Raw genomic sequence first — 27014 nt, 5'->3', positions numbered from 1 at the left:
TGGCTTGTCTGTCATTAACAGGCACGAGGAGAGCAAAATCAGGAAAGCATATTTCCGCTTGGCTCAAAAATACCATCCGGACAAAAATCCAGAGGGCAGGGTAGGTGCACACCTCATGTGTGCATTTTCCAGAAAAAAATTTTTTTTCTACAGATTCTTTTAAAAATGCTTACATTAACAAATACTACTGCTAGAGATTTTATCAGAAAGGAGCTGTTTTCATAGTAGAGGTAGCCATAGTAGTAGTAAACACTAGAGATGCACCGATTGCAATTTTTTGGGCCGATTCCGATTTTCCATGGAGTGTGACCTGCCGATACCGATTTTGGCCGATTCCGATTTCATTTTTTCAAACCACTTCACAGCACACACAGACTATTTTCTTTTTATCTTTTCTTTAATAGAACATTCTGCCAGATTTTCAGTAATAAATTTAACACCTCAAAGGTTGAAAACAAACAAAAAGACATTGTTCTTTGTAAAATCTTTCTTCATGTTTGGTATTAACATTAATTCCTGAAATAGGAAATTCACACAAACATTTTTTTCTTTTCCCATCCAATATCTGGCACAAAACCAACTTCCCCCTCATATATTATTTGCCTACTGCTATGGAACACACTTTCATAAGCCTGTTTAGATCTGAAAACTTGTGCCTTATAGAACAACCCATTTCTTCATTCAGTATCAAAATACAAAAATAATTTCCAGTCATACTTATACCATAGCCATTCTATCATCTTTGTCAAGTGTGTATTTGTAGAGTAATTTCCAATGGAATCAAGTGCAACCAAGGCTGTAAAACAAACAAAAAGACATTTTTTTCTCTCTCTCTTTGTACAAATCTAACTAGATGTTTGGTAATAGGCTAACATTCCTGTAATGGGAAATTCACACAACCACAAACGTTTTCTTCTTTTCACATCCAATATCTGGCACAAAAATAATTTCACTATATGTGGATATCCAAATATAGTGAATTTCGTTGTTGTTAACGGCGCGCGCACCGGAGCTCGTTAGGCGCGCAGGACTGACACTGTTCTGCGCAAGCGCAACACAATCGGACTAGAAAGCATGTTCAAGCTGCCAGTGGAGCTGCAGCCTTTTAGTTGCGAATTACGAGTATTTCCACTTTCATCTCTATGTGATACACAAGTTTTGATCGGCAGAAAATCGGCATATTTTAATTTTGACCGGCCGGTCGCCGGTCATGGCCGATCACGTGAAAATCGGCCGATTCCGATCGGCAGCCGGTCAATCGGTGCATCTCTGGTAAACACGTCTTCTGGGTTAGTAACTGAAACACACAAGTTTGCGTGTATACAGGACATGTTTGAAAAGGTGAACAAGGCATACGAGTTTCTGTGCACCAAATCTGCCAGAATCGTGGATGGGCCAGACCCTGAAAACATCATCCTTATCCTCAAGGCCCAGAGCATCCTCTTCAACCGACACAAACAAGGTGCTTCTGCAAAATCCAGACACATTCCCAAAACACACAAGCATACAGTATTTTATTCATGCAAGCCCTTTCTTTAACTTGTATTGTAGTCTGCAACTGTGCGTCAACCTGGAGTGTACATTTGGGAATTAATGGAATGTAATTCAGTTTAGATGTTTTGTTGCAAAAGAGAATATTTTTCAGTAAATGGATGACTCAATCTTGCTACCTGGTGTTAGATTTCTTTGGCAGTGCCATCTAGATTGTGCTGATTGATTTTTAGGCCAAGAGTGTGATGCTGATATTTTTAAATTATAGAATTACGTGGAATGGGACAGCATTCTTTTTTTTTTTTTTTTTTTTTTTTTTTTTTGCGCGCATGATGACAGAGGTGGCTGTTTTTGTTCATCAATATTTGGACATTGACAGTTATTTTAGCTGTCTATACAGTATATTGGAATTGAAATAAAATAATGAATGGGCTCGAAGTGCAGACTTTCAGATTTCAAACAAACCCATCAGACAGAGCGTGAAAACGCAGGTGGCACATAAAGCAATATAAAGGCTGTAAAACCTACATTATTCACTTGATTTGGATGTAAATACCCTCAAATTTAAGTGGAAAGTCTTAACTTGGAGCTCATGACTATTTAATTTCAACTCCAATATACTGTGGTAGACAGCTAAAATAACAGCACTTTTGTACATGTTCAAAAATTTATGTACTGACAAGTTGAATCAAATGACTTTTTGCCTTGATCGCTGCATTATACCACCACATGCTTAGCTTGCATGAAAGCTAAATACTTTGCCCTACGTACATGTACTACATGGATGGGTCGGTGATAGAAATGAACAGAAAATAATTCCTCATAGGATCTTGACTTAAAATATGAAACGAGACGTCTGTCTCTTTTCAGAACTGGAGCCATATAAATATGCAGGCTACCCCATGCTTATTAAAACCATCTCCATGGAGACCAGCGATAATCAGCTTTTCTCCAAAACATCTCCACTGTTGCCAGCAGCGTCCGAGCTCGCCTTCCACACGGTCAATTGCTCCGCACTCAATGCTGAGGAACTGCGACGAGAAAATGGCATTGAGGTCAAAAAGGGATTTTTGGAATCGGATTAGTTTTCAAGAGTTTCCTTGAGCTGTGCGTCTTGTCCAGGTTAACATAATGATATGCTTTTCCTTTCAGGTCCTGCTTGAGGCGTTGTCTCGCTGTGTGGCTGTGCTTACAGCTTCTAGCAAAATGGAGGACATGGCAGTACAGGTATGATGCACTGGGCTTGGGTCCATTTACTCATTTAAAGTGCAGAAATTTTAAGTAAGGACTGAAGACATAAGATGTCGTCATACAGTTCATCATAAAGCACCTTCCATGTATATAGCAAGTAAGAAATGTAGTGACTGGGCATAATATTGTTTCACATGCTGTTGGCAGAGATTTGTGAAGTTGTGTGTTGATTTACAGGTGTGCGGCAACACGTGTAGATGCTACAGTGTAGCTGCTCAGTTTGAGGAGTGCAGAGAGAAAATCATCGAGCTTCCAAACATCATCAGAGATGTTTGTCACATCCTTTACTTTGGCAAGGTGAGTAAGCACACATCTTATCTTGTATAACTAAAGAAGTGTGCGCATATGCACATACATGCATGTTAGGGCTGAAACAATACATCGTATCCTGTTATTTGATTCCAAATCAGTATGTCTCTGTATCACACTTAATAAACCTAAAGGTTATTAAAGTCTCCTCCTCCCCCAGGCTCTTCCTCGTCTAGCTTCGCTGGCTGTGGAGTGTGTGAGCTCGTTCTCTGTGGACTTCTTCCTCCAGACCCGTCTGTATCAGGCTGGTGTACTCTGGCCGCTGCTTCTCAGCCTCTTCAGTTATGATTTCACACTGGAGGAGAGCGGAGTTCAGGCCAATCAGGAAACCAACCAGCAGCATGTGGCCAACAGCCTGGCCAAACTCAGTCTGATGGCTCTCGGCCGTCTTGGAGGCTACGGGGCTGGAGTGGAGGTTGATGAGAATGCGACAAAGCAGAATGGAGGTGGGCCAGAGCCACCTCCGGAGAACCCCGCAGTCAGGAAGAGTCTGGCAGCCATGCTCACACCATACGTTGCTCGTAAACTAGGCACCAGCTCACCTGCTGAGGTGAGAGCAAGAGAAATCAGTCAAAAATGAGACTGATGGTTGTGTGTGTGTGTGTGTAATGTATGTGTATATATTTTTCCTCTCTCTCCACTTTCTGTGCTGTCCTGCTCTGTACAGTTTCATGGCTTTGTTTCATACATTGGTGTGATATGATCTAATGAAAATAATAATGATTGCTGTGAAGTCAATTGTCTACATCCAATAACTGGTGCATTTTGCTGATTTGGTATTTCGAAGTTATTATACACAGAGACTCTGGCTACATCCACACGACAACGGCAACGAGATGTTATTAAAAAAAATATCGCGTCCACATGGGCAACGGATCAGTAAAATATCAGGTCCATATGGCAACGCAACGCTTGCTGAAAACGATGCAATACACATGCCACACCTCTAGGGTCGCTGTAAGACGGTCCCTTCGGAGACACCAGAACAATAGAAGAAGTAAGGACGCATGCGCATAAACTATTATGCGCGAGACTTCATATTAGCCACAAAGTCAGAAAAATCTGTTCGTAAAATTACATTATAATGACCAAATACAATGAAAAGTATTTTTCCAGTCTCACCTGTGAAAGGTAATCCCATGTGATCTCGTTTGGACGGCAAACCTGTTGATACAGTTAAACGCAGCACATGAATGAGGCATCTTTATTCTCCGCTTTGACCCATCCAATATGGCGGCGAGGATGACGTATGATTCTACGCGGAAGGCGGCGTCTTTAATGGTCCGGAATAAATTGAATGCTACACGTTGATGGATTAATTTGTTCTTCTACGCCCTTTTTGAGGAATGTATTGTAGGACTTAAACCAACATCTGAAGAGGTGAGATCGCTCCTTTTTTTTCCCTATTTTTGCTGGCGGGATTGACTCTGCCCTAAGGGCTATTCTCTCACTTTGCACCATTACACAATAAATATTCACAGTGAAAATATTTTGTAAGCGCGTTTCATGAACCAAGTTATAGGATTTGTTGACAACTCGCATCGAGTTTGTTACACTTCTACCCGGCGTGAAGCACATGTGGTTGTGACATCATCATAAACAAATCCGTTCTACTCATCCAGACGACTTCGCAACGGCGCTGTTGCCAGATCTTTCCACTCTGGAACCCGTTCTCAAAAGATTTCGTTTTGGGGCACCCAAAACGCCGGTGCCGTGTGGACGCCAGGCCGAAACGATAAACAATTTTATCGGATTCACCTGAATCCGTTGCCATGTGGACAGTGCCTCTATTTTACTCAAGGCTTGCATGTGTAAAAACATAAGAACATCTGCGAAAGAAACACACAAGCTGATTTACTCACAGCAAATGGCATTTTTGTTGCCTTAATGAATATGCAGTTTGAGGCATTTCTGCCTGTAAATACTAAATGTGTATCAATTGTATGTTAAAAATGGATTAAACGTGTGCTGATATGTTGGTCATTGCTGATTGTAGGTGCTAAAGTTGGTTAACTGCAACTCTGAGACCCCATATCTGATCTGGAACAATGGAACCAGAGCTGAGCTCCTCGAGTTTCTTGAGGAACAGCAAGAAGGAAACCTAAAGAGGGTAAAAGATAATGTTTGTTTCATGATTTATGGAGCATTTCAGACATCTCACTTGGTAATCGCCTGCTCCTCTTCATTTTTGTTTAATGTCTTTTTTTGGTCCCATATTTCATGGGGTTGGACGAGCTGTGAGCGTTCTCCATCTGTTATAGACCGTCTCCTCTTCGAGATCTTCTTCCCTCAGATCTTCCTCTATACACTTTCATGTTTTCAGGGGCCTTCCTCGGGGGCGTCTTCCATCAGTGACAACTGCTGCTGCTCTCCATACCACACTACTCTCTCCTTTTCTTTTGATATGCCTGAACCATCTCAAACGTTGTCTTCTCATTAACTTCCGTATGCTCTCCACTTGACATCTCTCTATCACTTCCTCACTTGATATTCCCTCTTCCCAATGTACATTTGCCATATATCGGAGCACCCGGCAATCACATCATCTCTTCACCATGTTTTCAAGGTTCCTAGTCATCGGCCATGTCTCTGCTCCGTATACAAGTATGGGCCTAATGTATGCACAGTACGTTTGTATTCTACTTTTTAGGGGAATTCCTTGATTCGTCAAAAGACTAGATATCTGTCTCCATTTTGACCAAGCAGCTGATATTCTGGTTCAAACTGCTCTCTCTGCACCTTGACCGCAGTCATTCGTATCGCCTAGGTAACAGAAGCTTTCAACTTCTTCGATAGTACCATCAACCCTTATTTTGTCACGTCTCCTTATCTCAGCACTTTGTTCTCTTGTTTCTCCTCTTCTTGTACAGGCAGAGCAGCAAGGTTTTTGCCTGCTTGATTTACTCTCCTTAGTCCAGAACATCTCATGTGGCACCACTTCCTGCATTCTGTACATAGTATAGAGTTGGCGCCTACTCCCAGTCCACAAACACTGCATGGATATCTACCTTGATCCCTGATCTCAACCTCCTCCTTTCCTGATATCATCTTTGTCTTTTCTAAGTTTACCTTCATACCTCGCCTTTCTATCTTCTCCAGTCATTAAACATTCTTATTACTACTTCTTCTGTCTCTGCTGTTAACACCACATCGTCGGCATACAAGAGTTCCCAGAATTCGTCACTGCGTCCCTCCTTTGTTACTTCCTCCATGACGATTATGAAGAGAAGTGGAGAGAGAGGGGAGCCTTGGTGGACTCCCACTCTCTCAAACTCCTCTTTGAAACTTTCCTCAATCCGTTTGCGAGAACCTTCTGCCAAACCTTCATCGGATGTTCTAGAAGGCGAACGCCTCTGTGGTTATTACAGCTAAGAGCATCCCCTTTACCCTCATAAATCTGTATGATAAAGTTGCTGCACCATTCCACTGGTGCCTCCTCGCCTCGTAAAAGCTTTTGGAAGAGCTTTGTGAGCTCCTGTACTCCCATCACTCCTGCAGCCTTTATAAGGTCACAAGTTGGTCCTGCTGCTCTTCCATTTTTCATGCTCCTGAGGGCTTTGCATACCTCCTCTGGCGTTATCTCATCAATTGGTCCTTCTACTTTATCTGCTTCCTCAGTCTCGTATTGATTTTCTTCGTTCAGAAGTCCTTCATAGAACCTCCTCCATACTCCCATTATTTCTTTCTTGTTAACTACATTATCATTCTCGTCCTTTAGAGATATAGCTCCATTGACATCCTTGCAGTCTCTTTTCATCTGTTTTGCTACTTTGAACATCTTCATACTTCCTTCTGCAGATTCTATGTCCTCTCACCATTCTTGCCATGCCTTGATCTTTGCTCTTCGAATTTCTCGTTTAACAATTCTTTTTTTTTTTTTTCCTTATACAGTCTCTTACTATCTTCTGTACTTTGTCTCTTCCATATTCTAAAAGCTTGTTTCTTTTCTACTATTGCCTCTTGAACCTCTTCACACCACCACCATGTTTCTCTTTCTGTCTCCTTCCTGATGTCTCCTCCCCGCAAACTTGTCTGGCCGCTTCTATGCAGGCGTCACTAAAAGTTTCCCACCTTCTTTCTTCTTGGTTATTAAATAGTTCCTCTAGTTTTCTCTGGTACTCTTGTTTCACTTCTGGATTCTTTAATTTCCAGCTTTTTATTTTCCTCTCTCTGCCTTTGGCCTTCTCATATCTTTTAACACAACATCTGCACAAAGAATTCTATGTTGTGTTCCACATTCTTCCCCAGGTATTACTTTGCAGTCCTTTGCTCTTTATTTCACTATCTCTCCTCCAGTAAAATAAAACCACCTTTGAGTACAGTTTTCACCACTTTCGTATGTTATTAGGTCTGCTCTTTATCTTCAGAATGATTAGTGGATTAGAGCACAGTTGGGACCGATGATGCTGAACTGTATTAAATCTGTGTAGAGCTTGAACATCTCTGTACTGTTCTGTCCATCCTGAAGTCCTAAATTTCTCATTAACAAGTGGCTTTGTCAAGCTTCCTGAAATTCAGTGCTGCTGTTGTCCTGTTGCTTGTATAAATTTGTTGATATAAAATGTCATTTGACTTTGGAAACTTGTCTGTTTTTATAGGGTGAATGTGACGAAAGCTTTGGAGCAGAGTTTGTCTTCAGTGAGCACAATAAGGAGCTCATTGTGGGGGAGATCTTTGTTCGCGTTTATAACGAGCAGCCTACATTTCCTCTGGAGGTGGGAAGCATTGTTAATACATTATTCAACCATAATATATTTTGTGTTGAGAGGACACTGGATAATTTTTGTGCTAACTTAGATTTATTATGCCTCGCCCTTAATTTATTTATTGTTAAATATATATAAAGTCATTCTGCCTGAAAATGTCGTCGTCCTTCATTTGGAAATGATGAAACCTTAGCAAATCCTTCAAAGGGGGAAATGGAAACCATTAGTAGGGTTGTTCCAAATGGCAGCAATCTATATTACATTTATTAAGGAAAATGATCCAATATTACATGCGAGTTTTACATGTAGAAAACTAGGAAAGATGTTTAAAAATCTGGGAATTTTTATCGGTCACCATGTGCTCTTTTATACTAGTTAAAAAATGGCAAGTCGTTTCACCTACATCACAGGAGTTACATCCCACACAAGTAAATTGACACAGCAAGGGATTTTAGAGCTTCAGGAGTGTGATCTTTTAAAGCTAAATATTTTTGATTTTGGAAGAAGAGAATACTCATTTAATATTAATCTGTTTTGCAAAAACGTGTTACCAATTTTTTGATTTCTGAAACTTTGGAGAAATGGCCAATATAAGGAAGTTTGAAATAACGTGCGTTATAGACCCCTTCGCATGTTTGTAAACAAACCGACCGTTGCCAGGATGCGCGCGCAGCCTGGACTCAGAAACAATGGCGCTGCCCATAGACCGGCATTATGAGCTGTCAGATTATGCAAAAACAATTGTCGTTACAAGATCGAGAATGCTACATAAATAAGTTAACTCTTAACAAGTGGACATCGCCTACTGGATCCGCATTTAATTTAAGAGTGGACGGACGATGTTAGTAAGTTCCCTGGTATACAATGGCCAGATATATACTCGTACCTTATGGCCCTTTTCCACTACCCTTTTTCAGCTCACTTCAGCCCGACACGGCTCGCGTTTCGACTACATTAGAGCAGCACGACTCAGCTCGCTTCAGCCCTGCTCAGCACCCAAAACTCGCACGGTTTTGGAGTGGGGCTGAAGCGAGCCAAACCGAGCTGAGCGGGGCTAGGGGCGTGAGGAGACACTCCCCTGTGCACTGATTGGTGAGGAGGAGTGTCCTCACACGCCCCGCGAGCACGCTGGGATCTGTAAACACCGCAAACCCGGAAGAAGAATAATTACGAATTACAAGAATTTCTGAAGCCTTATGCGCCTCGCCTCATCTATACGCTCTTGCCAGTATCTGTTGGCGTTGTCGGTGACAACAAGCCACAGCACCAAGACCAGCAACACTAACGACTCCATGTCCTCCATGTTTATTGTTTACTATCCGGGTCGTGAGACTACCGCTTAAAAGGTCACTGATGTCACTGTTTGCGCCGCCTAACGACATCACGTGACGTCCACCCACTTTCGGTAACTCCACCCAATGTGTCCACCCACTTCCAGCCAGCACGGTTCAGCGCGGTTGTAGTTGAAATGCAACGCCAACAGCCCCGCTCAGCTCGACTCAGCCCAACTCGGCACCGCACGGCTCAGCCCAACTCAGCCGCGTTGGTAGTGGAAAAGCGGCATTATTGACAAGACTTCAGTGCACACCCACGAAAAACTTCGTGCCTACAAGTCTTTAGACGCATATGATTATGTGCGGGCATGTACAACTTGATTAACAATGGGACATTCATATTCATTTTGTTTTAATCAAATTATGCCAGTGATGTGATGGCAATGTGGCTTTAGCTACAACAGCAAATACCAACACTAAACAGCAATTTGCAGGAGGTAATGGCATGAAAGGAATGATAGTGTAAAGAGTGCAGCTAAGAGAAATCAGAGCTGCGTAAAAAGCGAGAGGCAGAGAGCAGAAATGAAACTGAACGGGGCGGGAGCTAGGTTAGAGCAGTCAACGTAAGTTGGCATTTAGAGCGAGGGCACACAATTTTACCTTTCCATCCTTGCTTTAAAATTGTGATTTTCGGCATACACAAATAATGATGGCACAAAATCTGGGCTGCTCGAGTCAAGCGAGACCTCTCCTACAAACAAAATTGCATGCAAAGCTAAGTTAACATGCTAACAATATTCATTACATTGTGTAACTATGACCCAGCTAATCAGACAAACGTTACCAAAGTATTTTGCTACATCAATAAACGAAGACTAGAAAGAATAAAAAAGAAAGATTTAATAAATAGCCTGATCTTACCTGTGATGAAGTGGGCGCTGCAAACCCGTGCATTTTTGATAGTGCTTTCATCCCAGTCGACACGTTTGATGGCTTGTAGCCATAGACGTCGGCGGGGTTTTTTTTTTTTTGGGAATGGGTGAGATCCTGCTGGAATTCTGTACATTTTAACCCCATCACTGCTATGATTCTGACACCCAACAACACAACAACTAGGCATCGCTGAGTCTTTTTTGAGTCTAGGCTGCGCGCGCAATTTCCTCTTGCGTATGAATGACATGACATTTACTGCGAAGGGGTCTATATTCACCTTTAGTTCTTTGGCATTAGAATTTATTTGGATTTGAGATTTTGATCATTTCCATGTTTTTAAACATCTTTCCCAGTTTTCTGCATGTAAAAATCAGTATATGCCTGCTTGCTTCACTATCCTAGATTCTGCTAAAACATTCTTTGAACTGAAACTTAAGAACAACTTTATTCATCACACGTACACTTGTGAAATTCCTCTCTGCATTTAACCCATCTGAAGCAGTGAGCAATGAGCACACGCATGTATACCCAGAGCAGTGGGCAGCCATGCTAACAGTGCTTGGGGAACAGTTAGGGGGTAGGTGCCTCACTTAAGGGCACCTCAGCCTAAGGCCGCTCCATGTTAACCTAACCGCATGTCTTTGAACTGTGGGGGAAAACCAGAACACCCAGAGGAAACCCACGCAGACACGGGGAGAACATGCAAACTCCTCACAGAAAGGACCCTGCTGGCCACTGGGCTCAAACTCAACCTTCTTGCTGTGAGGCAACAGTGCTAACCACTACACAAGTGGATTTTTATGTTAGATGGATTAATCCTGAATTGAATAAACAAGTTTAACACCTTAATACTTTCCTTACCCTATGATTTCTCTTAATTGGTGTTGTGTGTGTGTGTGTGTGTGTGGGTTTTATATAAATAAAATTGTCGTGTTGAAAGACGTCATTCCTCATGAAACTGAAGCTGGCATAAGGTGTGCTGAAGCTTTTTTTTTTTTTAATTCTCATTTTATTGCTATCACAATCACCTGGAGCTTGAATATCTTCCATCTGTCTGACTGTGGATTGGTGGAGTCCAGACTCTTTCGAGATTGTTTTGCAACCTTTTCCAGCCTGATGAACAACTTTTTCTTCTTTTTGAGGTCCCCAGAAATCCACCATGTTCATGCAATGATAGACTTCCACAAATGTATGTGAAGATCAACTTTGATAAGTCTGTTTTAAATAAAACAGGGTGCTCACATACACCTTATTGTCACACCACTGAAAACACCTGACCCTAATTTCACCTTCAAATTAGCTACTAATCCTAGAGGTTCACATACTTTTGCCGTTCACAGATGTAATATTGGATCATTTTCCTCAATAAATAAATGACCAAGTATATTAATTTTCTCATTTGTTTAACTGGGTTCTATTTATCTACTTTTAGTATTTGTGTGAAAATCTGATGTGTTTAGGCATATTTAAGCAGAAATATAGAAAACTAGAAAAGCGCTCGGAGAGCGCAGACCTCCTCCAAGAATCCTTTAAAAAAAAATCCGGGATCTAGAAGGTGATCTGGATCACCGCCAAAATGTAATGGATTGTTACTTGTGCCCAGTCACACCTCTGGAAAAAAATTCAGAGCAATCCGTTCATTACTTTTTCCGTAATGTTGCTAACAGACAAACCAACACTACCGAAAACATAACCTCCTTGCCGGAGGTAATTATAAAGGTTTCAGTCTTTTCAGCACAATTGTCTGTATTTGTTTTAAAACACTTGCTGCATGTCGGAATTCTTTCAAGTGAAATCCAGCCACGCTTTAGACACTTGAGACCTTTTGGCATTTTAAACGTTTAAGGTAGCTACTAGCTAACAGTAGGTGTCTGCTTCTGTCAGAGCAAGTGTAATGTTAACTGTTCTGTAACTACTATATCCGTTATAGGCTGATGTTGCCAATAACATCCATTTCAGAGAACCAGAGGGCAAATATTTCAATTAACAGCACTGGCATTAAGCCACCCCAAAATGAGCCATCGAAATCTGTATTGTGATTTGGTCCAGTAGATACCGATCACATACCCAACCCAACTGGTGGAGTCTTTGGAGGGAGTACGGCTTAGTCACCTCTGAATGGACCAAAATCTGTCATCTCAACAGCCTTCCAGCTCAAAGCAGAATGAAAATATTTTATTTTTGCTGTTTTTCAATTAAAAAAAAAGCCATACACCATACTAAATATCTCATCTCATTATCTCTAGCCGCTTTATCCTGTTCTACAGGGTCGCAGGCAAGCTGGAGCCTATCCCAGCTGACTACGGGCGAAAGGCGGGGTACACCCTGGACAAGTCGCCAGGTCATCACAGGGCTGACACATAGACAACCATTCACACTCACATTCACACCTACGGTCAATTTAGAGTCACCAGTTAACCTAACCTGCATGTCTTTGGACTGTGGGGGAAACCGGAGCACCCGGAGGAAACCCACACGGACACGGGGAGAACATGCAAACTCCACGCAGAAAGGCCTTCGCCGGCCACGGGGCTCGAACCCAGACCTTCTTGCTGTGAGGCGACAGCGCTAACCACTACACCACCGTGCTGCCCCCATACTAAATATACGTAATTCAAAAACAAGTCTAAGAATTGCTTTCTCCATTTCTCTCTGTCTGCCTGTCTCAGTGTCCGAAGGAGTTTGCAGGAAGTCTTCTGGACTATGTGGGTTCTCAGGCACAGTACCTCCACACACTGCTGGCTATGACTCAGACAAATAAGGTGGAATCGCAGCAGCACGCTCACAGACTACACTGGGCCGAAATGGCCTTGGAAGCACTGTGCAACGTCATCAAGAACAACCCGGGTAACCTAAATTAATTCCTAGTTACTGTTAATGGCATAAGAAGCCCTGGTCCGGAGTAGTATTTGGCCAGCGATTCAGTTTTCTCTGAAAATGCTGTGAACGTCTGTCCTTACATTCTCTGTATTAGTGATGTCTGCTTTTTTACAGGCTCTGAAACGGAGTGCATTGGCAATTTTAAACTGCTCTTTTCCCTGCTCAGAATCCACGGGGCTGGGAAAGTTCAGCAGCTCGTTCTGGAGGTACTTTTCATTATGCCACACATGCACAAAAAGCCATTAGATTTTCATTTTATTGGCTTAATCTTGTTTAGGTGGATCAAGTGCATTTGTATTTGGGCTTAACTTTATAGTGCAGATCTCTTGAGGCTGGTTACGTGTTCCATTTATGGTGATGTGAAATTGTTTTATACGATGCGATGTGTAACAACAATTCATCACCTTCAGATGTATACGGTTCAGTTCAGCTGTAGTTTTACATGGTTGCATGGACAGAGGTTGTTAGGCTTTCACACTATCTTTTGCATTGTCTTATTAGACATTTGTTTGTTTCAGGTTGTGAACACAGTGACTTCAAACCAGGACTGTGTCAACAACATAGCTGAGTCTCTGGTGTTGGCCAATCTGCTATTGTTGCTGCACTCCTTACCGTCCAGTGAGCCAGTTTCTCCCTTCAGTGTTAAACACGAGGAATAATTCTCATCATCTGATCAGTTTAAGATTTTAACTATTTTCAGATTGGAGATTATAATGGTGGTGTTAATTGGTTGTTTTTTTGTTTTGGTCTCTATTCCCCACACACACAGGCAGGCAGCTTGTCCTGGAGACTCTGTATGCCCTCACTTCTAACACCAAAATTATCAAAGAGGCAATGACCAAAGGTAAGGCTGTACTTGTTGATTTAAAGTAATATATATATTGTTGTCTACAGATCTAATTTACAACCCCAAATCAGAAAAAGTCAGGATGGTATCTTGAAACTTTGACCTGTATTGCACTCAGAAGAATAGAACTCACAATGTTTTTTACCTCATGAATTGTATTTGGGTATTTTTCCCCCAAAACACACACTTATTTCAATTTTGATTCTCGCAAGACATTTTAAACAAAAGTTGAGATGGTAAAGCATTTACCACCTTTGTAATGTTGCCATTTTTTTCTCATAACACTGAAAGCCAAAGAATACCCAAAAAATAACTGCCATTTACCAGTCATGGCAAGTGCCCTGGTGCCCTTTAAACCACTCCATACTGATTTTAGCAGTATGTTTAGGATCATTGTCCTGCTGGAATGTGAACCTTCGTCCCAGTCTCAAACCTATGGCCTCCTCAAACAGGTTTTCCTCCAGAATTGCCCTGTATTTAGTGCCATCCATCTTTCCTTCAATCCTGACCAGCTTTCCTGTCCTTGCGGATGAAAAACATCCCCACAGCATGATGTTTGATGTTGCTGCCACCACCACCATGCTTCACTGTGTAGGTGTGGTGTTCTCAGGGTGTTGGGGTTTGTGCCACACATGACATTTCCCATGATGGCTAAAAAGTTCAATTTTAGTCTCATCTGACCAGAGAATCTTCCATGTGTTTGGGGAGTCTGCCACATGCTGTTGGGCAAATTCCAAATGTGTTTTCTTAAACGATGGCTTTTTTTTCTGGCCACTCTTCCATAAAGCCCCACTCTATGGAGTGTACAGCTTAAAGTGGTCCTATGGACAGATACTCCCATCTCCACTGTGGATCTTTTGCAGCTCCTTCAATGTTATATTTTGGTGTCTTTGTTGCATCTCTGATTAAGGCCCTCCTTGCCTGGTCTGTGAGTTTTGGTGGGTGGCCTTCTCTTGTCAGGTTTGTAGTGGTGCCATATTCTTTCCATTTTGCTTTTATGGATTTAATGGTGATCCCTGTGATATTCAAAGTTTGGGATTAAAAAAATAAATAAATGAATAAAAACCCAACCCTAATCTATACTTCTCATCTTTGACCTGTTTGGAGTGCTCCTTGGTTGTCATGTTGCAGAGTCGGGGACCTTCCAGAACAGGTTGATTTATACAGACATCATGTGACGGATCATGTAACACTTTGATTGCACACAGGTGGATCTTAATCACCTAATTATATGACTTATGAAGTTAATTGGTTGGACCAGCTCTTATTTAGGGGTGTCATGTGAAAGGGGTTGAATACCTATGCGCAGTCCGGATTTGTTTTTTTTTCTTAATTGTTTGTATTACAAAAAAAAAAAATTACCTTTAAAGTGGTAGGCATGTTGTGTAAGTCAAATGGTGCAAACCTTCCAAAAATCCATTTTCATTCCAGGTTTTAATGCGACAAAACGGGACAAACACCAAAGGGGATGAATACTTTTGCAAGACACTGTAGTGTGTGCGTGCATGTTTTCAGTGTGCCAATGATCAAGCTTATTTTTGCAGCTAAACACTTGATGCTCAGTGTCTTCAGCGTTGTTCACAACAATTTAGGAATGATGTACCCACTAGATCTCAGCCTCGGTAAGGCATGTGGTGTGTAAGTGACCTCATAATCTCGGATTCTCTTGTGCAATTTGTACTCTGTGTGATACCTGAACTTCAGAGTGAGATGGCAGCGCCCAGGGACATTGTGTGTGGTGTTTTTTGTTTGTTTGGTTGTTGTTGTTTTTTTAAATAAAGTCTTGTACACAGTATACAGGTACAAATATGAAAAAGTGAACACTTGAACATGTCTTGTATGGATATTATCCTTCAGTATAAACAAGTTTATTTTCTGGGTTTTAGTTGGCTTTAAAAGATTTTTAGGGACTGAAGACATCAAGTGGTGGGCTGTTTTCAGGTATTACTTGGTCCCATTCTTCCTGCAAACAGTGCAGGGTTTTCATTGTCACTTTGTTTCTAAATTCTCCATACATTCTCTATTGGGGACAGGCACTATCTTCTTCCACAGCCATGCTTTTGTCATGTGTGCAGAATGTGGTTTTGCATTGTCTTGTTGAAATCTCCCTGGAAAATACGTCATCTTGAAGGCAGCAAAGTGTACTTTTCTGCATTAATGCTCCATCACATCCTTTACCAAGGGCACTGACATAAGCCCATACCATGACACACCCTGACTTTTGGACTTGTTGCTGGTAATGGTCTGAATGATCCTTTTCATCTTCGCTCCGGAGCACACGACATCCATTTCTTACAAAAAAAGGCCTGGAATACTGATTCATCTGACCACAATACACGCTTCCACTGTGTGATGGTCCATGCCTCCGAGCCCAGAGAAGTCGATGGCACCTCTGGACACTGTTAACATAAGGCTTCCTTTTTGCACAGTAAAGTTTTAACTGGCATTTGTGGATGTAACTCTGTATTGTAGTGCTTGACGAAGGTTTGTCAAAGTGATCCCAAGCCCATGTGATTCTATCAGCTATAGATGAATAACCGTTCTTGATGCGGTGCTGTTTGATGGATCCGAGATCACGGGTATTCAGCTTAGGCTTGTGTCCTTGCCCTTTACACACCTGAAATTCCTTCAGATTCTTTGAATAGTTTAATGATATGCATCATAGAGGATGAAATATCCAAATCCCTTCATATCTTTCTTTGAGGGACCTTGAATTTTAAAAATTTCAATCATGTTCTCATGCATTTGTTGACAAACTGGAGATGCTCAGCCCATCTTTACTCCTCAAAGACTAGGCCTTTCCTGGATACTAAATTTTATTTTTTTCAAACCAAATCATGATTATGGTCACTTGTTGACATCACCTGTTTTAAATCACATTTATTTAATTGTTTTGTCTCATTACTAGCCCTAAATTGCCCCATCCCAACTTGTTTTTGAAATGTGTTGCAGGCTTGAAATGCTGGAATGGATGTATATTAACAAATGAAATTAAGTTAACCGACAAAACATGATATATTTTTGGTTCATTCTGACTGCAATGAAGTACAGGTCAAAGTAAATTTATAAATCACTGTTTTTGCTGCATTTTCCATACCGTCCCAACTTTTTTATTTTTGGGGGTTTGTAATATGTGCTGTAGGGCTCCCGAGTGGTGCAAAAGAAAAGTGTTTGTCCTACCAGAGATCTTGAGATGGTGCCACAGCTGTCTGGCTGGGAGCCCAAGAGGGCAAAATTGGCCATGCTCTCAGGGATGGATGGTATACTCTCTCTTTCCCATCACTCACCATGGCAACTAGCTAATCGTGGGAATCTGTGAGCTCATGTCTTTGCTCTCCCTGGTGCTGATTGTCTTGTGATGGAGAAAGCTTCTTGTTGGGGTGGGAATTGGCTATCATTAAATTAGGGACAAAATGAATTTGGGGGGGGGGGGCTATGGTCATGAATTTAATTCTAGAACCAGTTCTCACTCTGCTGCTCTCATTTTACAGGTGCACTGATCTACCTGTTGGATCTGTTCTGTAATTCCACTCACCCTCAGGTGCGCACTCAAACTGCGGAGCTCTTCTCCAAGATGACTTCAGACAAGCTTGTTGGCCCCAAGGTAAGAGTCCAAAAGATGAGTGAAGATTTGAGTAAAAAATCAGTTAAACACAACATAAAATGTATTTATTTCAACTAAACCTTTTATGAATGATTGTGAAAAAAAGAACAAACAGCTGGAGACCCAGACAGTCTAACTGAGGAATAAAATTCAAGAAATTAGTTTCTGTAACCCAAATGTAACTTAATTTTTTTTTTGTTACTCCTTTGTCATTTTAATGTTTGTCGTTTGACAGAAGCAAAGTTTATCGAACTTGTATAGTTGTTAATTATCCAGCAACTTTTTTTCTGTATGAGCCCAAAATTTAGAGATTGCTAGGTGGTGGTGTATGATGATGCTATTATAATTTTAGTAATGTTGCACTGTGAGACAGGTAAACATGTATTAGATCTAAGTACTTTAACGGATGAGGCCAAAAGTTTACGTGCATCTCGGGTAAAGATGCTCAATTAGTTTTTCACAACTGCACCCATTTCACATAACATATTGGTATGTTTCTGTTGGAAAATCAGTTAGGGTATCCACTTTGGTTGTGTCCGAGGAAATTTTTCAAAATAATTAGACATTTATTTCAGCTTTAATTCTCTGTCAGACTTTCAATGGGTCAGTAGTTTACGTAAACCAAGTTGACCATTTATAAACAGTCTGGAAGATTCCAAAAATTGATCAAATGACTTAGAAGCTTCTGATTGGTCAGTAGCATAATTAGGAGTACATGTGGCTGTAAAAAGGTCTACCTTTTAGTGCCATTGCCTTTTTGCCCTTACCATGAGAAAATCCATACAACTTGACCAAGACCTCAGGGGAAAAAAAATCCCAGACCTCAAGTCCAGTTCCTCCTTAGGAACAATTTCCAGACATTTGCGCAAACAATAGTATGCAAATATGTAGCTCTTGGGGCTACACAGATACTGCATCATTCAGGAAAGGGATACAAATTAACTAACAAGCATTCAAATTTGTCACCTGCACAATCATACAGAGTAGGACGTGCAGTGAAATGCTTATTGCAATGCTCCGTAGCTTGTGAGGATAATTTGTGGGAGGGTGGTTTTTATAAATTAAAAAAAGAAAAAGGGTAAAATAAAATGTAATAAATATTTTAAAAAAAAAGAATAAAAATAAGAATGTGATGGAGTGCTGTGCAGAATATACACAATATACAACCCCAATTCCAAAAAAGTTGGGACACTGTGTAAACTAAATAAAAACAAAAATGTGATAATTTGCAAATCATGGAAACCCTACATTTCTTTGAAAATAATACAAAGACAGCAGATCACATGTTGGAACTGAGAAATTTTATTGTTTTTTGAAAGTGTGCTCATTTTGAATTTGATGTCAGCAACACGTTTCAAAAAAAGTTGGGACAGAGGCATGTCTACCACTGTGTTGTATCACAACACTCTAAACGTTTGGGAACTGAGGAGAGCAGTTGCTGTAGTTTTGAAAGAGAAATGTTGTCCCATTTTTGCACGATACACAATTTCAGTTGCTCAACAGTTCGGGTCTCCTTTGTCATATTTTGAGCTTCATAATGCGCCAAATGTTTTAAATGGGAGACAGGTCTGGACTGCAGGCAGGCCAGTTTAGCACCCAGACTTTTTTACTACAGAGCCATGCAGTTTTAATATGTGCAGAAAGCAGTTTGGCATTGTCTTGCTGAAAGGAGGAGGGCCTTCCCTGAAAAATATTTTGTCTGGATGGCAGTATGTTGCTCTGAAACGTGTATATATCATTCAGCATTAATGATGCCTTCCAAGATGTGCAAGCTACCCAATGTCACGTACATTAATGCACCCTCATACCATCACAGATGTTGGCTTTTGGACTGTGCACTGATGACAAGCTGGATGGTCCCTCTCCTTTTTAGCCTGGAGAACATGATGTCCAAGATTTCTAAAAAGAATTTCAGATTTCGATTAATCAGATCTCTGGACAATTTTCCACTTCACCTCAGTCCATTGTAAAAGAGCTCGGGCCCAGAGAAGGTGGCAGTGTTTTTGGATATTGTTTATATCTAGTTTTAACTTGCATTTGTGGATGCAGTAATGAACTGTTTTCACAGACGATGGTTTTCTGAAGTGTTCCTGAGCCCATACAGTGATTTCCACTACAGACACGTGTCTACTTTTAATGCAGTGTCGCCTGAGGGCCTGAAGATCACAGGCATCCAATGTCAGTTTTCAGCCTTGTCTCTTGCATACAGAGATTTCTCCAGATTCTCTGAATCTTTTAATGATATTATGGACTATAGATGATGTGATCCCCAAATTCTTTGCAATTTTACACTGAGGAACGTTATTCTTAAATTGTTGTACTGTTTGCCCAAGCAGTCTTTTACAGAGAGGTGAACTCCTCCCCATCTTTACTTCTGAGAGACTCCGCCTCTCTGGGATGCTCTTTTTATACCCAGTCATTTTACTGACCTGTTGCCAATTAACCAAATTACTTTTTTTTTTTAGCATTGCACAACTTTTTCAGTCTTTTGTTGTCCCTCTCCCAAGTTTTCTGAAACGTGTTGCTGACATCAAATTCAAAATGAGCATATATTTTTCAAAAAACAATTTTTCAGTTTCAATGTTTGATATGTTGTCTTTGCACTATTTTCAATGCAATATAGGGTTTCCATGATTTTGCAAATTATCGCATTCTGATTTTACTGATGTTTTATAGAGTGTCCCAACTTTTTTGGAATCAGGGTTGTACACTCTGTGTGTGTGTGTGTGTGTGTGTGTGTGTGTGTGTGTGTGTGTGTGTGTGTAAGTAAAATATATAAATAAAACTCTCTGCAATATATGCTGTAGAGTATACAATATACAGAATATGTATAAATGTATTCATTATTGTTATTGTCCTGATTAAGAGTCCGACTGGCCTGAGGGAAGAAGTTCCTCTAAATTCTCTCCATGTTGGCCTTAAGGGAACGAAAGCACTTCCCGGACCTCAACAGAGAGAAGAGAAACGGAAATTCCTATTTCCAGTTCTGGTTGAGAGTATGCCGTGCGCGTTTTGGCTGCCGCTTCTCACTGGAGCTTTGTTTTTCTTTTTGTGTTTTGTATAGTTATGTGTTTTTTTTGTTTTTTTTTTGTGGGTTTTTTTTTTGTTTTGTTTGAATGTTTTGTCCACCAGTTGTGGCATAGCTCCGGACCCAGTTTTTGGTGTCAGTTTTCTTCAGGCCTTGGTCTGCTGTGGGTGATGCCTGTGCTTCTTGCTATGGACTGCAGTGAGCTCATTGCTCTTTTATCATCAGGGTTGTCCAGTGCTCTGTGCAGCAGTGCTTCTGTGCTTGGTGCGGTGTTCTGAGCGATGTTGCCTGGTGGCATTGCAGTGGCTGTGCAGGTGATTTGGGAGATACCAGCACTCTGTGCGGCGATGCTTCTGTGCACGCTTTGTGGATCCATGACATGGTGTTCCGAGCAAAGCTGTGACAACGGGCAACAGTGCCGGCAGTATGGGATTTATCTTTGCCCACCTTTTGGTGGGACTGTGGTAGCTACGCCATTAGAATTACATCCTGACCCTCTTTGTGGACTCCCCCCTCCCCCCTAATTGTAAAGTGACCTTGGGTGTGAGGAAGGCGCTATATAAATTGAACATTATTATTAAAAATGCATGGTTGGGGTGGCTGAGGTCCTTCATTATCTTCCAGGCTTTGGTCTGGCACGGTTTGGTGTAAATAGATTCTAGGTCAGGGAGCTTGGTGTGGATGATGCGCTTGGCTGATCAAGAAACTGACCCCCAGAGGAGGACAAAGGAGTTGGATGCATCACAGTCTGAAAGGCTGTCACACAAGAAAAAAGGCACTAATCCAAAACTAGCATTGAAAAGCCATTTTAGAGGAGTGTTTTACTCGAAAAAGGACTGGTGCACTTCAGAAAAGAGATGTCCTGAGAAAGGAGGATTATCTAGAAACCTTGACTGAGTTACAGCAGTTCTCTCAGGCGGAATTGGAAACCGTTCCCACAAAGTATTGTGAAAAGTTTATGGAAGGTCACAGCCAGCATTTGACTGATGTTCAGGAATTCACAATTATTCATTGAACACGAGGTGAAGATTGGTGAATAATAACCAAGACGAAGTTGAGGTCAAGGTTATTATTCACGGATATTCACTGAGCCTGAGGTGGATAATCGTTTTAGTATAAAATACACAGGTGATGAGTTGGGGGATTGCGAACTCCACCTCGGGCATCCAGACTTCCCCTACAGGAATTACACTGCTCTCATTCTCACTAACCATCTCTAGAGTCTGGATGTGAACCTCTAAAGCTGCAGTCTTCTCCAACAGAGAACTAACTAATCTATACTCGTCATAAATAAAGCTATTACTAACGACGGAGGAAGAATGACTAAACATCCTGCACTCAGCACAATAAACAAGCCAAATCTGTGCCATGATAATCATTTATGCATCTTAATTGAAGATCTGTTGATATTAAGGCAGATCCGGTGTGAATGGCCTCCAATTGCTGTCTTAACGTCCTCTGAAATAAAAATTTAAAAATGTGGGAAAAGGGAAGGTAAAAATACAAACACAAATGATGGTGGAAAATTATTTGTAGAAAAGGTGAAAAAGATTGTGTACATTAAACGCAGACACCTGCGGCAAACAATTTGAAAACTGGAATTGCGTCACAGCAATTAACTGTTTTCACAGACGATGGTTTTCTGAAGTGTTCCTGAGCCCAGACAGTGATTTTCCACGACAGACACATCTGCTTTTAATGCAGTGTCACCTGAGGGCCTGAAGATCACAGGCATCCAGTGTCAGTTTTCAGCCTTGTCTCTTGCATACAGAGATTTTCTCCAGATTCTCTGAGTCTTTTAATGATATGTACCATAGATGATGTGATCCCCAAATTCTTTGCAATTTTACATTGAGGAATGTTATTTAGATTTAACTATTTATTTTGGTCATTTCAACTTTCAATAACATGCACACTGGTTACATACATATCCGCAAGAAAGACCGAAAAGGATTAGACTGAAGCAAAAGCTTATTGCGTCTACCCTTATCACATTTCATAATTTAAAGACTTTTTTTTTTATGCCGAAGGAGTTGAGGAAAAAAACAAAAGGGAAGAAAAAAAAACAATAAAATAAAATTATAATAGTAGCAATAGTATCTGTTACATTTTGTTCGATACAGTTTTACAGCTTTCAATTTCAAATGAACACAACATGCATATTAATTTTGACATTTTCGTATTCTGTAGCATTACATATCAAGTAGCTGAATCAAGTTTAAATCAAACCATTTTTTCCCCCAAACACATTTCATATCTCGGTTTTGTATTTACTGATAATCTTATGTTTGTATGCTTTTTTTTTTTTAAAGCCTTTGTGTATTACACAGTTTAATTTCATTTTCAAGACCATTCCATAAATTAACTCCTGTTGTTACAGATATACGCCTCTGTTTCACATTTGTTCTGAACTTTGTTTTAACAAACAAGTTCCTCTCAATTCATAATGACTCTGATTTGAAAGAACCTCTGAATAAAATCAGGGATAGTTTTTGATTTTAAACATAAATTGAGCAATTTTGTAATCCACAAAATCGTGACATTTAAGGGCATTCAAGTTTATAAACAGTTTAGTTGGTTCACTATAACATACTTTGTGTATGATCCGAATAGCTCTCTTCTGCAATATGAAGATCAAGTTTGTGGTTGTTTTACATGCATTTCCCCAGACCTCCACACAATAAGTTATGTATGGAACAAGCAGAGAATTGTAAAGTAAATGCAATGATTTTTGGCTTAGAATGTGTTTAGTTTTATGAAGTATTGCAATAGACTTGGACATTTTTATTTTTACATGTTTGACATGTGCCTTCCAGCAGAGCTGGTGATCAATAAATACACCTAGGAATTTATCATGCGTTCTATTTCTATATTATCTATTAAAATATGTACTGGACAGTTAATTTTACAATTGCCAAAAATTATAAATTTTTATTTATATTTAGTGATAACTTATTAATATCAAACCATCTTTTTAAAGTTAGTAATTCTTGTTGTACTGTTTTCAGCAGTTTCTCCAAGTCTTTCCTAGAGCAAAATAAGTTTGTGTCCTCAGCAAACAAAATTTAAAACCCTTGATATGTTCATAATATCATTTATATATAATATAAATAACTTGGGTCCCAAGACTGAACCTTGAGGCACTCAGTTATATTCATAAAGTCTGATTTCACATTATTTAATTGTACGTACTGTTTTTTCTGTTTTCTAGATAATTATTAATCCATTTATAGGCCATTCCTCTGATATATCTTTCAAGTTTGTCCATAAGTAGTTTATGATCAGTTGTATCAAATGCTTTTTTTAAATCAATGAACACTCCAATTGTAAATTCCTTTTTGTCTATTTCTGTTTATCTGTTCTGTTAGATTCATAACTGCCATGGTAGTAGATAGATTTGTTCTAAAGCCATATTGATGACCGGTCAAGAGATTTTCAATGAATTTATCCAGTCTGTTTATAAATAATTTTTCAAGTATTTTGGAAAACTGAGGAAGAAGAGCGATTGGTCTATAATTTTGAAAATATGTATTTGTCACTATTTTTGTATATAGGTATAACCGTTGCTATTTTCATGTTATTGGGAAATATGCCAGTCTGAAGTGATGGATTACAAATATATGTTAATGGTTTTACAATATATTTAATATCTTTTACTAATGTCATATCAATATCAGTATAATCAGTTGATCTTTTATTTTTAAATTTACATACATCATCTACTAGTTCCTTCTCTTCTATTTTCCTTAGGAAGATGGTGTCTGGATTTATATCAATAATGTTTTGATCAGTCCCATCCTTTTCTTTAGGGTCATCAATATCCTTGGCTAGGTTGTATCCAACATTGACAAAGTAGTGATTAAATTCATTTGCTGTCTCTTGTTTCACTTGAGATCGGTTGATTTATTCTTAAGAAAATAATTAGGATATCCTAGTTTACCAGTACTATTTTTCAGGATGTTATTTAAAATTTTCCAAGTGCCTTTAGTATCATTTCTATATTGTTCCAATTTTCCATGCTAGTAGTCCTTCTTACTAATTCTTAGTATATTATAGTCATGCCTTGTGATGACCTGGCGACTTGTCCAGGGTGTACCCCGCCTTTCGCCCATAGTCAGCTGGGATAGGCTGCAGCTTGCCTGCGACCCTGTAGAACAGGATAAAGCGGCTAGAGATAATGAGATGAGATTATAGTGATGAAAGTGTTCCGGATTTTCCCGGAATTCCGTATTTTTAGATTTTCCTCTGGATTTTTTTCTGCTAATGACCCGGAAATCCGGATATTTGACAACTCTTGAAAATCTCCGGTTTTCCAAATGGAGAAATTAATTTTTCGGATTTTTCGCGTTCCTAGACGCGGTGTAATACTTCGCATCGTCCTTGCCTGGGCGCAGTCCTTAAATAGCCCAAACATAGTTCATTGATTTAAAGACAGGTGTTCTTTGTTAACTGCGCGCGTGCCGGAGCTCATTAGGCGCGCGCGCCATCAGGTGCATGTGCTAAGGCATGCAGGACTGACACCGTTCTGCGCAAGCGCAACACAATCACACTAGAAAGCATGTTCAAGCTGCCAGTGTAGCTGTAGTCTTTTTAGTTGCGAATTACGAGCATTTTCTTTTGTGTTGTGGTTTCGAAGCTAAGTTTTAGTGCTGTTTCTAGAACACATCAAGAAAACGTGGAAGAAACAGCAATAATGGAAGAGCCGGTTTCTAAGCTGCCTAAGACTAGCAGTGGTAATTATTTTTTGTTACATAATGTACTCAGGCTGCCAGTCAGTGTGTGGCACGCGTGCACGCGCGCACACACCCTACGCCCCTGATTTATATGAGGAATTTGGTATTCATTGGTGTGTTTAAATTTACAGACAATACAAACTAATGTAAACAACTGGCTTCAACTAGCATAAATATGAATTGGAAATGTTTAGTTCACTTTAGCTTATGCAAACGCGCAACTCTACTAAAAGATTGAGCCTCGTTTATCAATGTCCCCAACATTGAAACCTGAAAGCTTTAGAAACTCTAACAGACTTTTACTTTTTAACAGTGCTGTTTTGGGATTTTGCTGAGTTTACCTTCAACTGTCTCCCCCCCCCAAAAGTAATGAACTGTGTAGCAGGAAAATCACTGCGTTTTCTAAATGCACTCCTGAAAATTACTCATTAACTCGGGGAATTTAAATTTGATATTTTTGACATGTTAATTATTAATGTACATGAAAGAAAAAGGCTTAAGTTATAACTTGTTTCAGTGAAAATAAGCACTAGAATGCAGGGTTTTGCGTGTTATGTTATTAAAATATTTTCGCGGGACGTTGCCGTGCGTCTCACCCCCCCACCCCCCACCCCCAATTTCAGGGTTTTTTCCTTTGCTCCACTTTCATCTCTAATATTAGTAAGTTTATTCTTATTTATACTTGCATTCAGACTCCTTGGTTCTGGTTTTTAGAAACTGTTTGTACAGTAGGTTTTTCTTTTTACAGGCATTTTGTAACCCCCTAGTGATCCATGGCTTTTCATCATATTTATTCTCACCTAACTTATATGAACGTATAGGACCGTGTTTGTCAAATAGAGAGAAAATCTGCCATGAAGACATCATAAGCTACATTTGGGTGTTTGTTTGAATAGACCTCATTCCAGCCTTGCCTTTTTAAATCTTCCCTTAGTGCAGCTATAGCTTCAGGTGTTTTACATCTAGAATAATTGTACATTTCTATATTTGTGAGATTTTTCCTGAAAGAAATTCTGTATAGTTGTAAAGACTGGAGGGTGGTCAGTAATATCTTTTTAAAAGTAGTCCGCTTGTTATCGTATTCCCAGTTTCATTGGTGAAAATATTTGAGTGTGGCACTGTCACATGTTTTCTGGAGGGTTTTAGTATAGTTGGAAAAAGTCCCAGGCTGTACATCATATATCAATAGTCTGTGCTCTTTTTGTGATCATTTGGGTTTAGAAGATCCACATTAGTCACCACATACACAAAGCATCTTATTCTTATTGATTATTTTGATACATATCAGTCATATCATTAAATGTATCAAGACAGGATCCAGGCGTCCTATAGACACAACTTATTATATTCTTGGGTTTCTCCATATTTAGTTCAACTGTGACACATTCCATAATGTTATCTATTGTTGTTGACCTTCGCCCCACTAACGTACATTTGAAATCTCTGGACACGTACGGGTACAGGGCTACTCCAACCGTTTTTTTGTTAACCCCATTTGTGGTAAATAGCTCATAGCGATCAAGTTCCACATCAGCTTCCTTACCAGTAATCCATGTTTCAGAGACAGCAATTACATTAAATATAGGAAGTTGACTCATAGTCCTTGATCATAGTAAAATTGCAATCAAGACTTCTGCTGTTGAAATGTATTATTGACACAGAATTTTCCATGCTTACATTTCTTTTGAGTTGTTCATCTGTCTAATACTCGCACACATACAAACTATATATTATTATAATAGTAATTTTCAGGGTCAATTTAATTCTCTATTTCATAATTTGTGCTCCGTATGGTCATACATTAAGTTCAAATGTTCATACTTGGAATATAGTCCATGTAGGCATACATCATGCCCTGTACTGTCTATTCCATTATCTAAAGACTCATCTTCATAAGCATCACCTTAAGTACAAGGTAAAATCATTGGAATCAGTCATTTAAGATTTAGAATAATCCA

At 39.9% G+C, this 27014-nt stretch overlaps 1 protein-coding gene across 4 annotated transcripts in view; it reads left to right on the top strand.

Moving 5' to 3' along the window:
- LOC132867272 (dnaJ homolog subfamily C member 13-like) overlaps positions 1-27014 on the top strand; it is a 152885-nt gene that overhangs the window by 110008 nt on the left and 15863 nt on the right. For all 4 annotated transcript variants that reach the window (XM_060900072.1, XM_060900071.1, XM_060900074.1 and 1 more), the window contains 13 exons: positions 22-100; positions 1327-1462; positions 2362-2546; positions 2644-2718; positions 2920-3039; positions 3212-3601; positions 5048-5161; positions 7650-7766; positions 12634-12811; positions 12959-13050; positions 13363-13462; positions 13614-13688; positions 17183-17295. In XM_060900072.1, the coding sequence (XP_060756055.1) occupies positions 22-100; positions 1327-1462; positions 2362-2546; positions 2644-2718; positions 2920-3039; positions 3212-3601; positions 5048-5161; positions 7650-7766; positions 12634-12811; positions 12959-13050; positions 13363-13462; positions 13614-13688; positions 17183-17295 (1774 nt within the window). The remainder of the gene's footprint in view (positions 1-21; positions 101-1326; positions 1463-2361; positions 2547-2643; positions 2719-2919; positions 3040-3211; positions 3602-5047; positions 5162-7649; positions 7767-12633; positions 12812-12958; positions 13051-13362; positions 13463-13613; positions 13689-17182; positions 17296-27014) is intronic.

This window comes from Neoarius graeffei, chromosome 19 (assembly GCF_027579695.1).
Source record: "Neoarius graeffei isolate fNeoGra1 chromosome 19, fNeoGra1.pri, whole genome shotgun sequence".
Lineage (NCBI taxonomy): Eukaryota > Metazoa > Chordata > Actinopteri > Siluriformes > Ariidae > Neoarius > Neoarius graeffei.
This window is presented reverse-complemented; position numbering and strand designations above follow the sequence as displayed.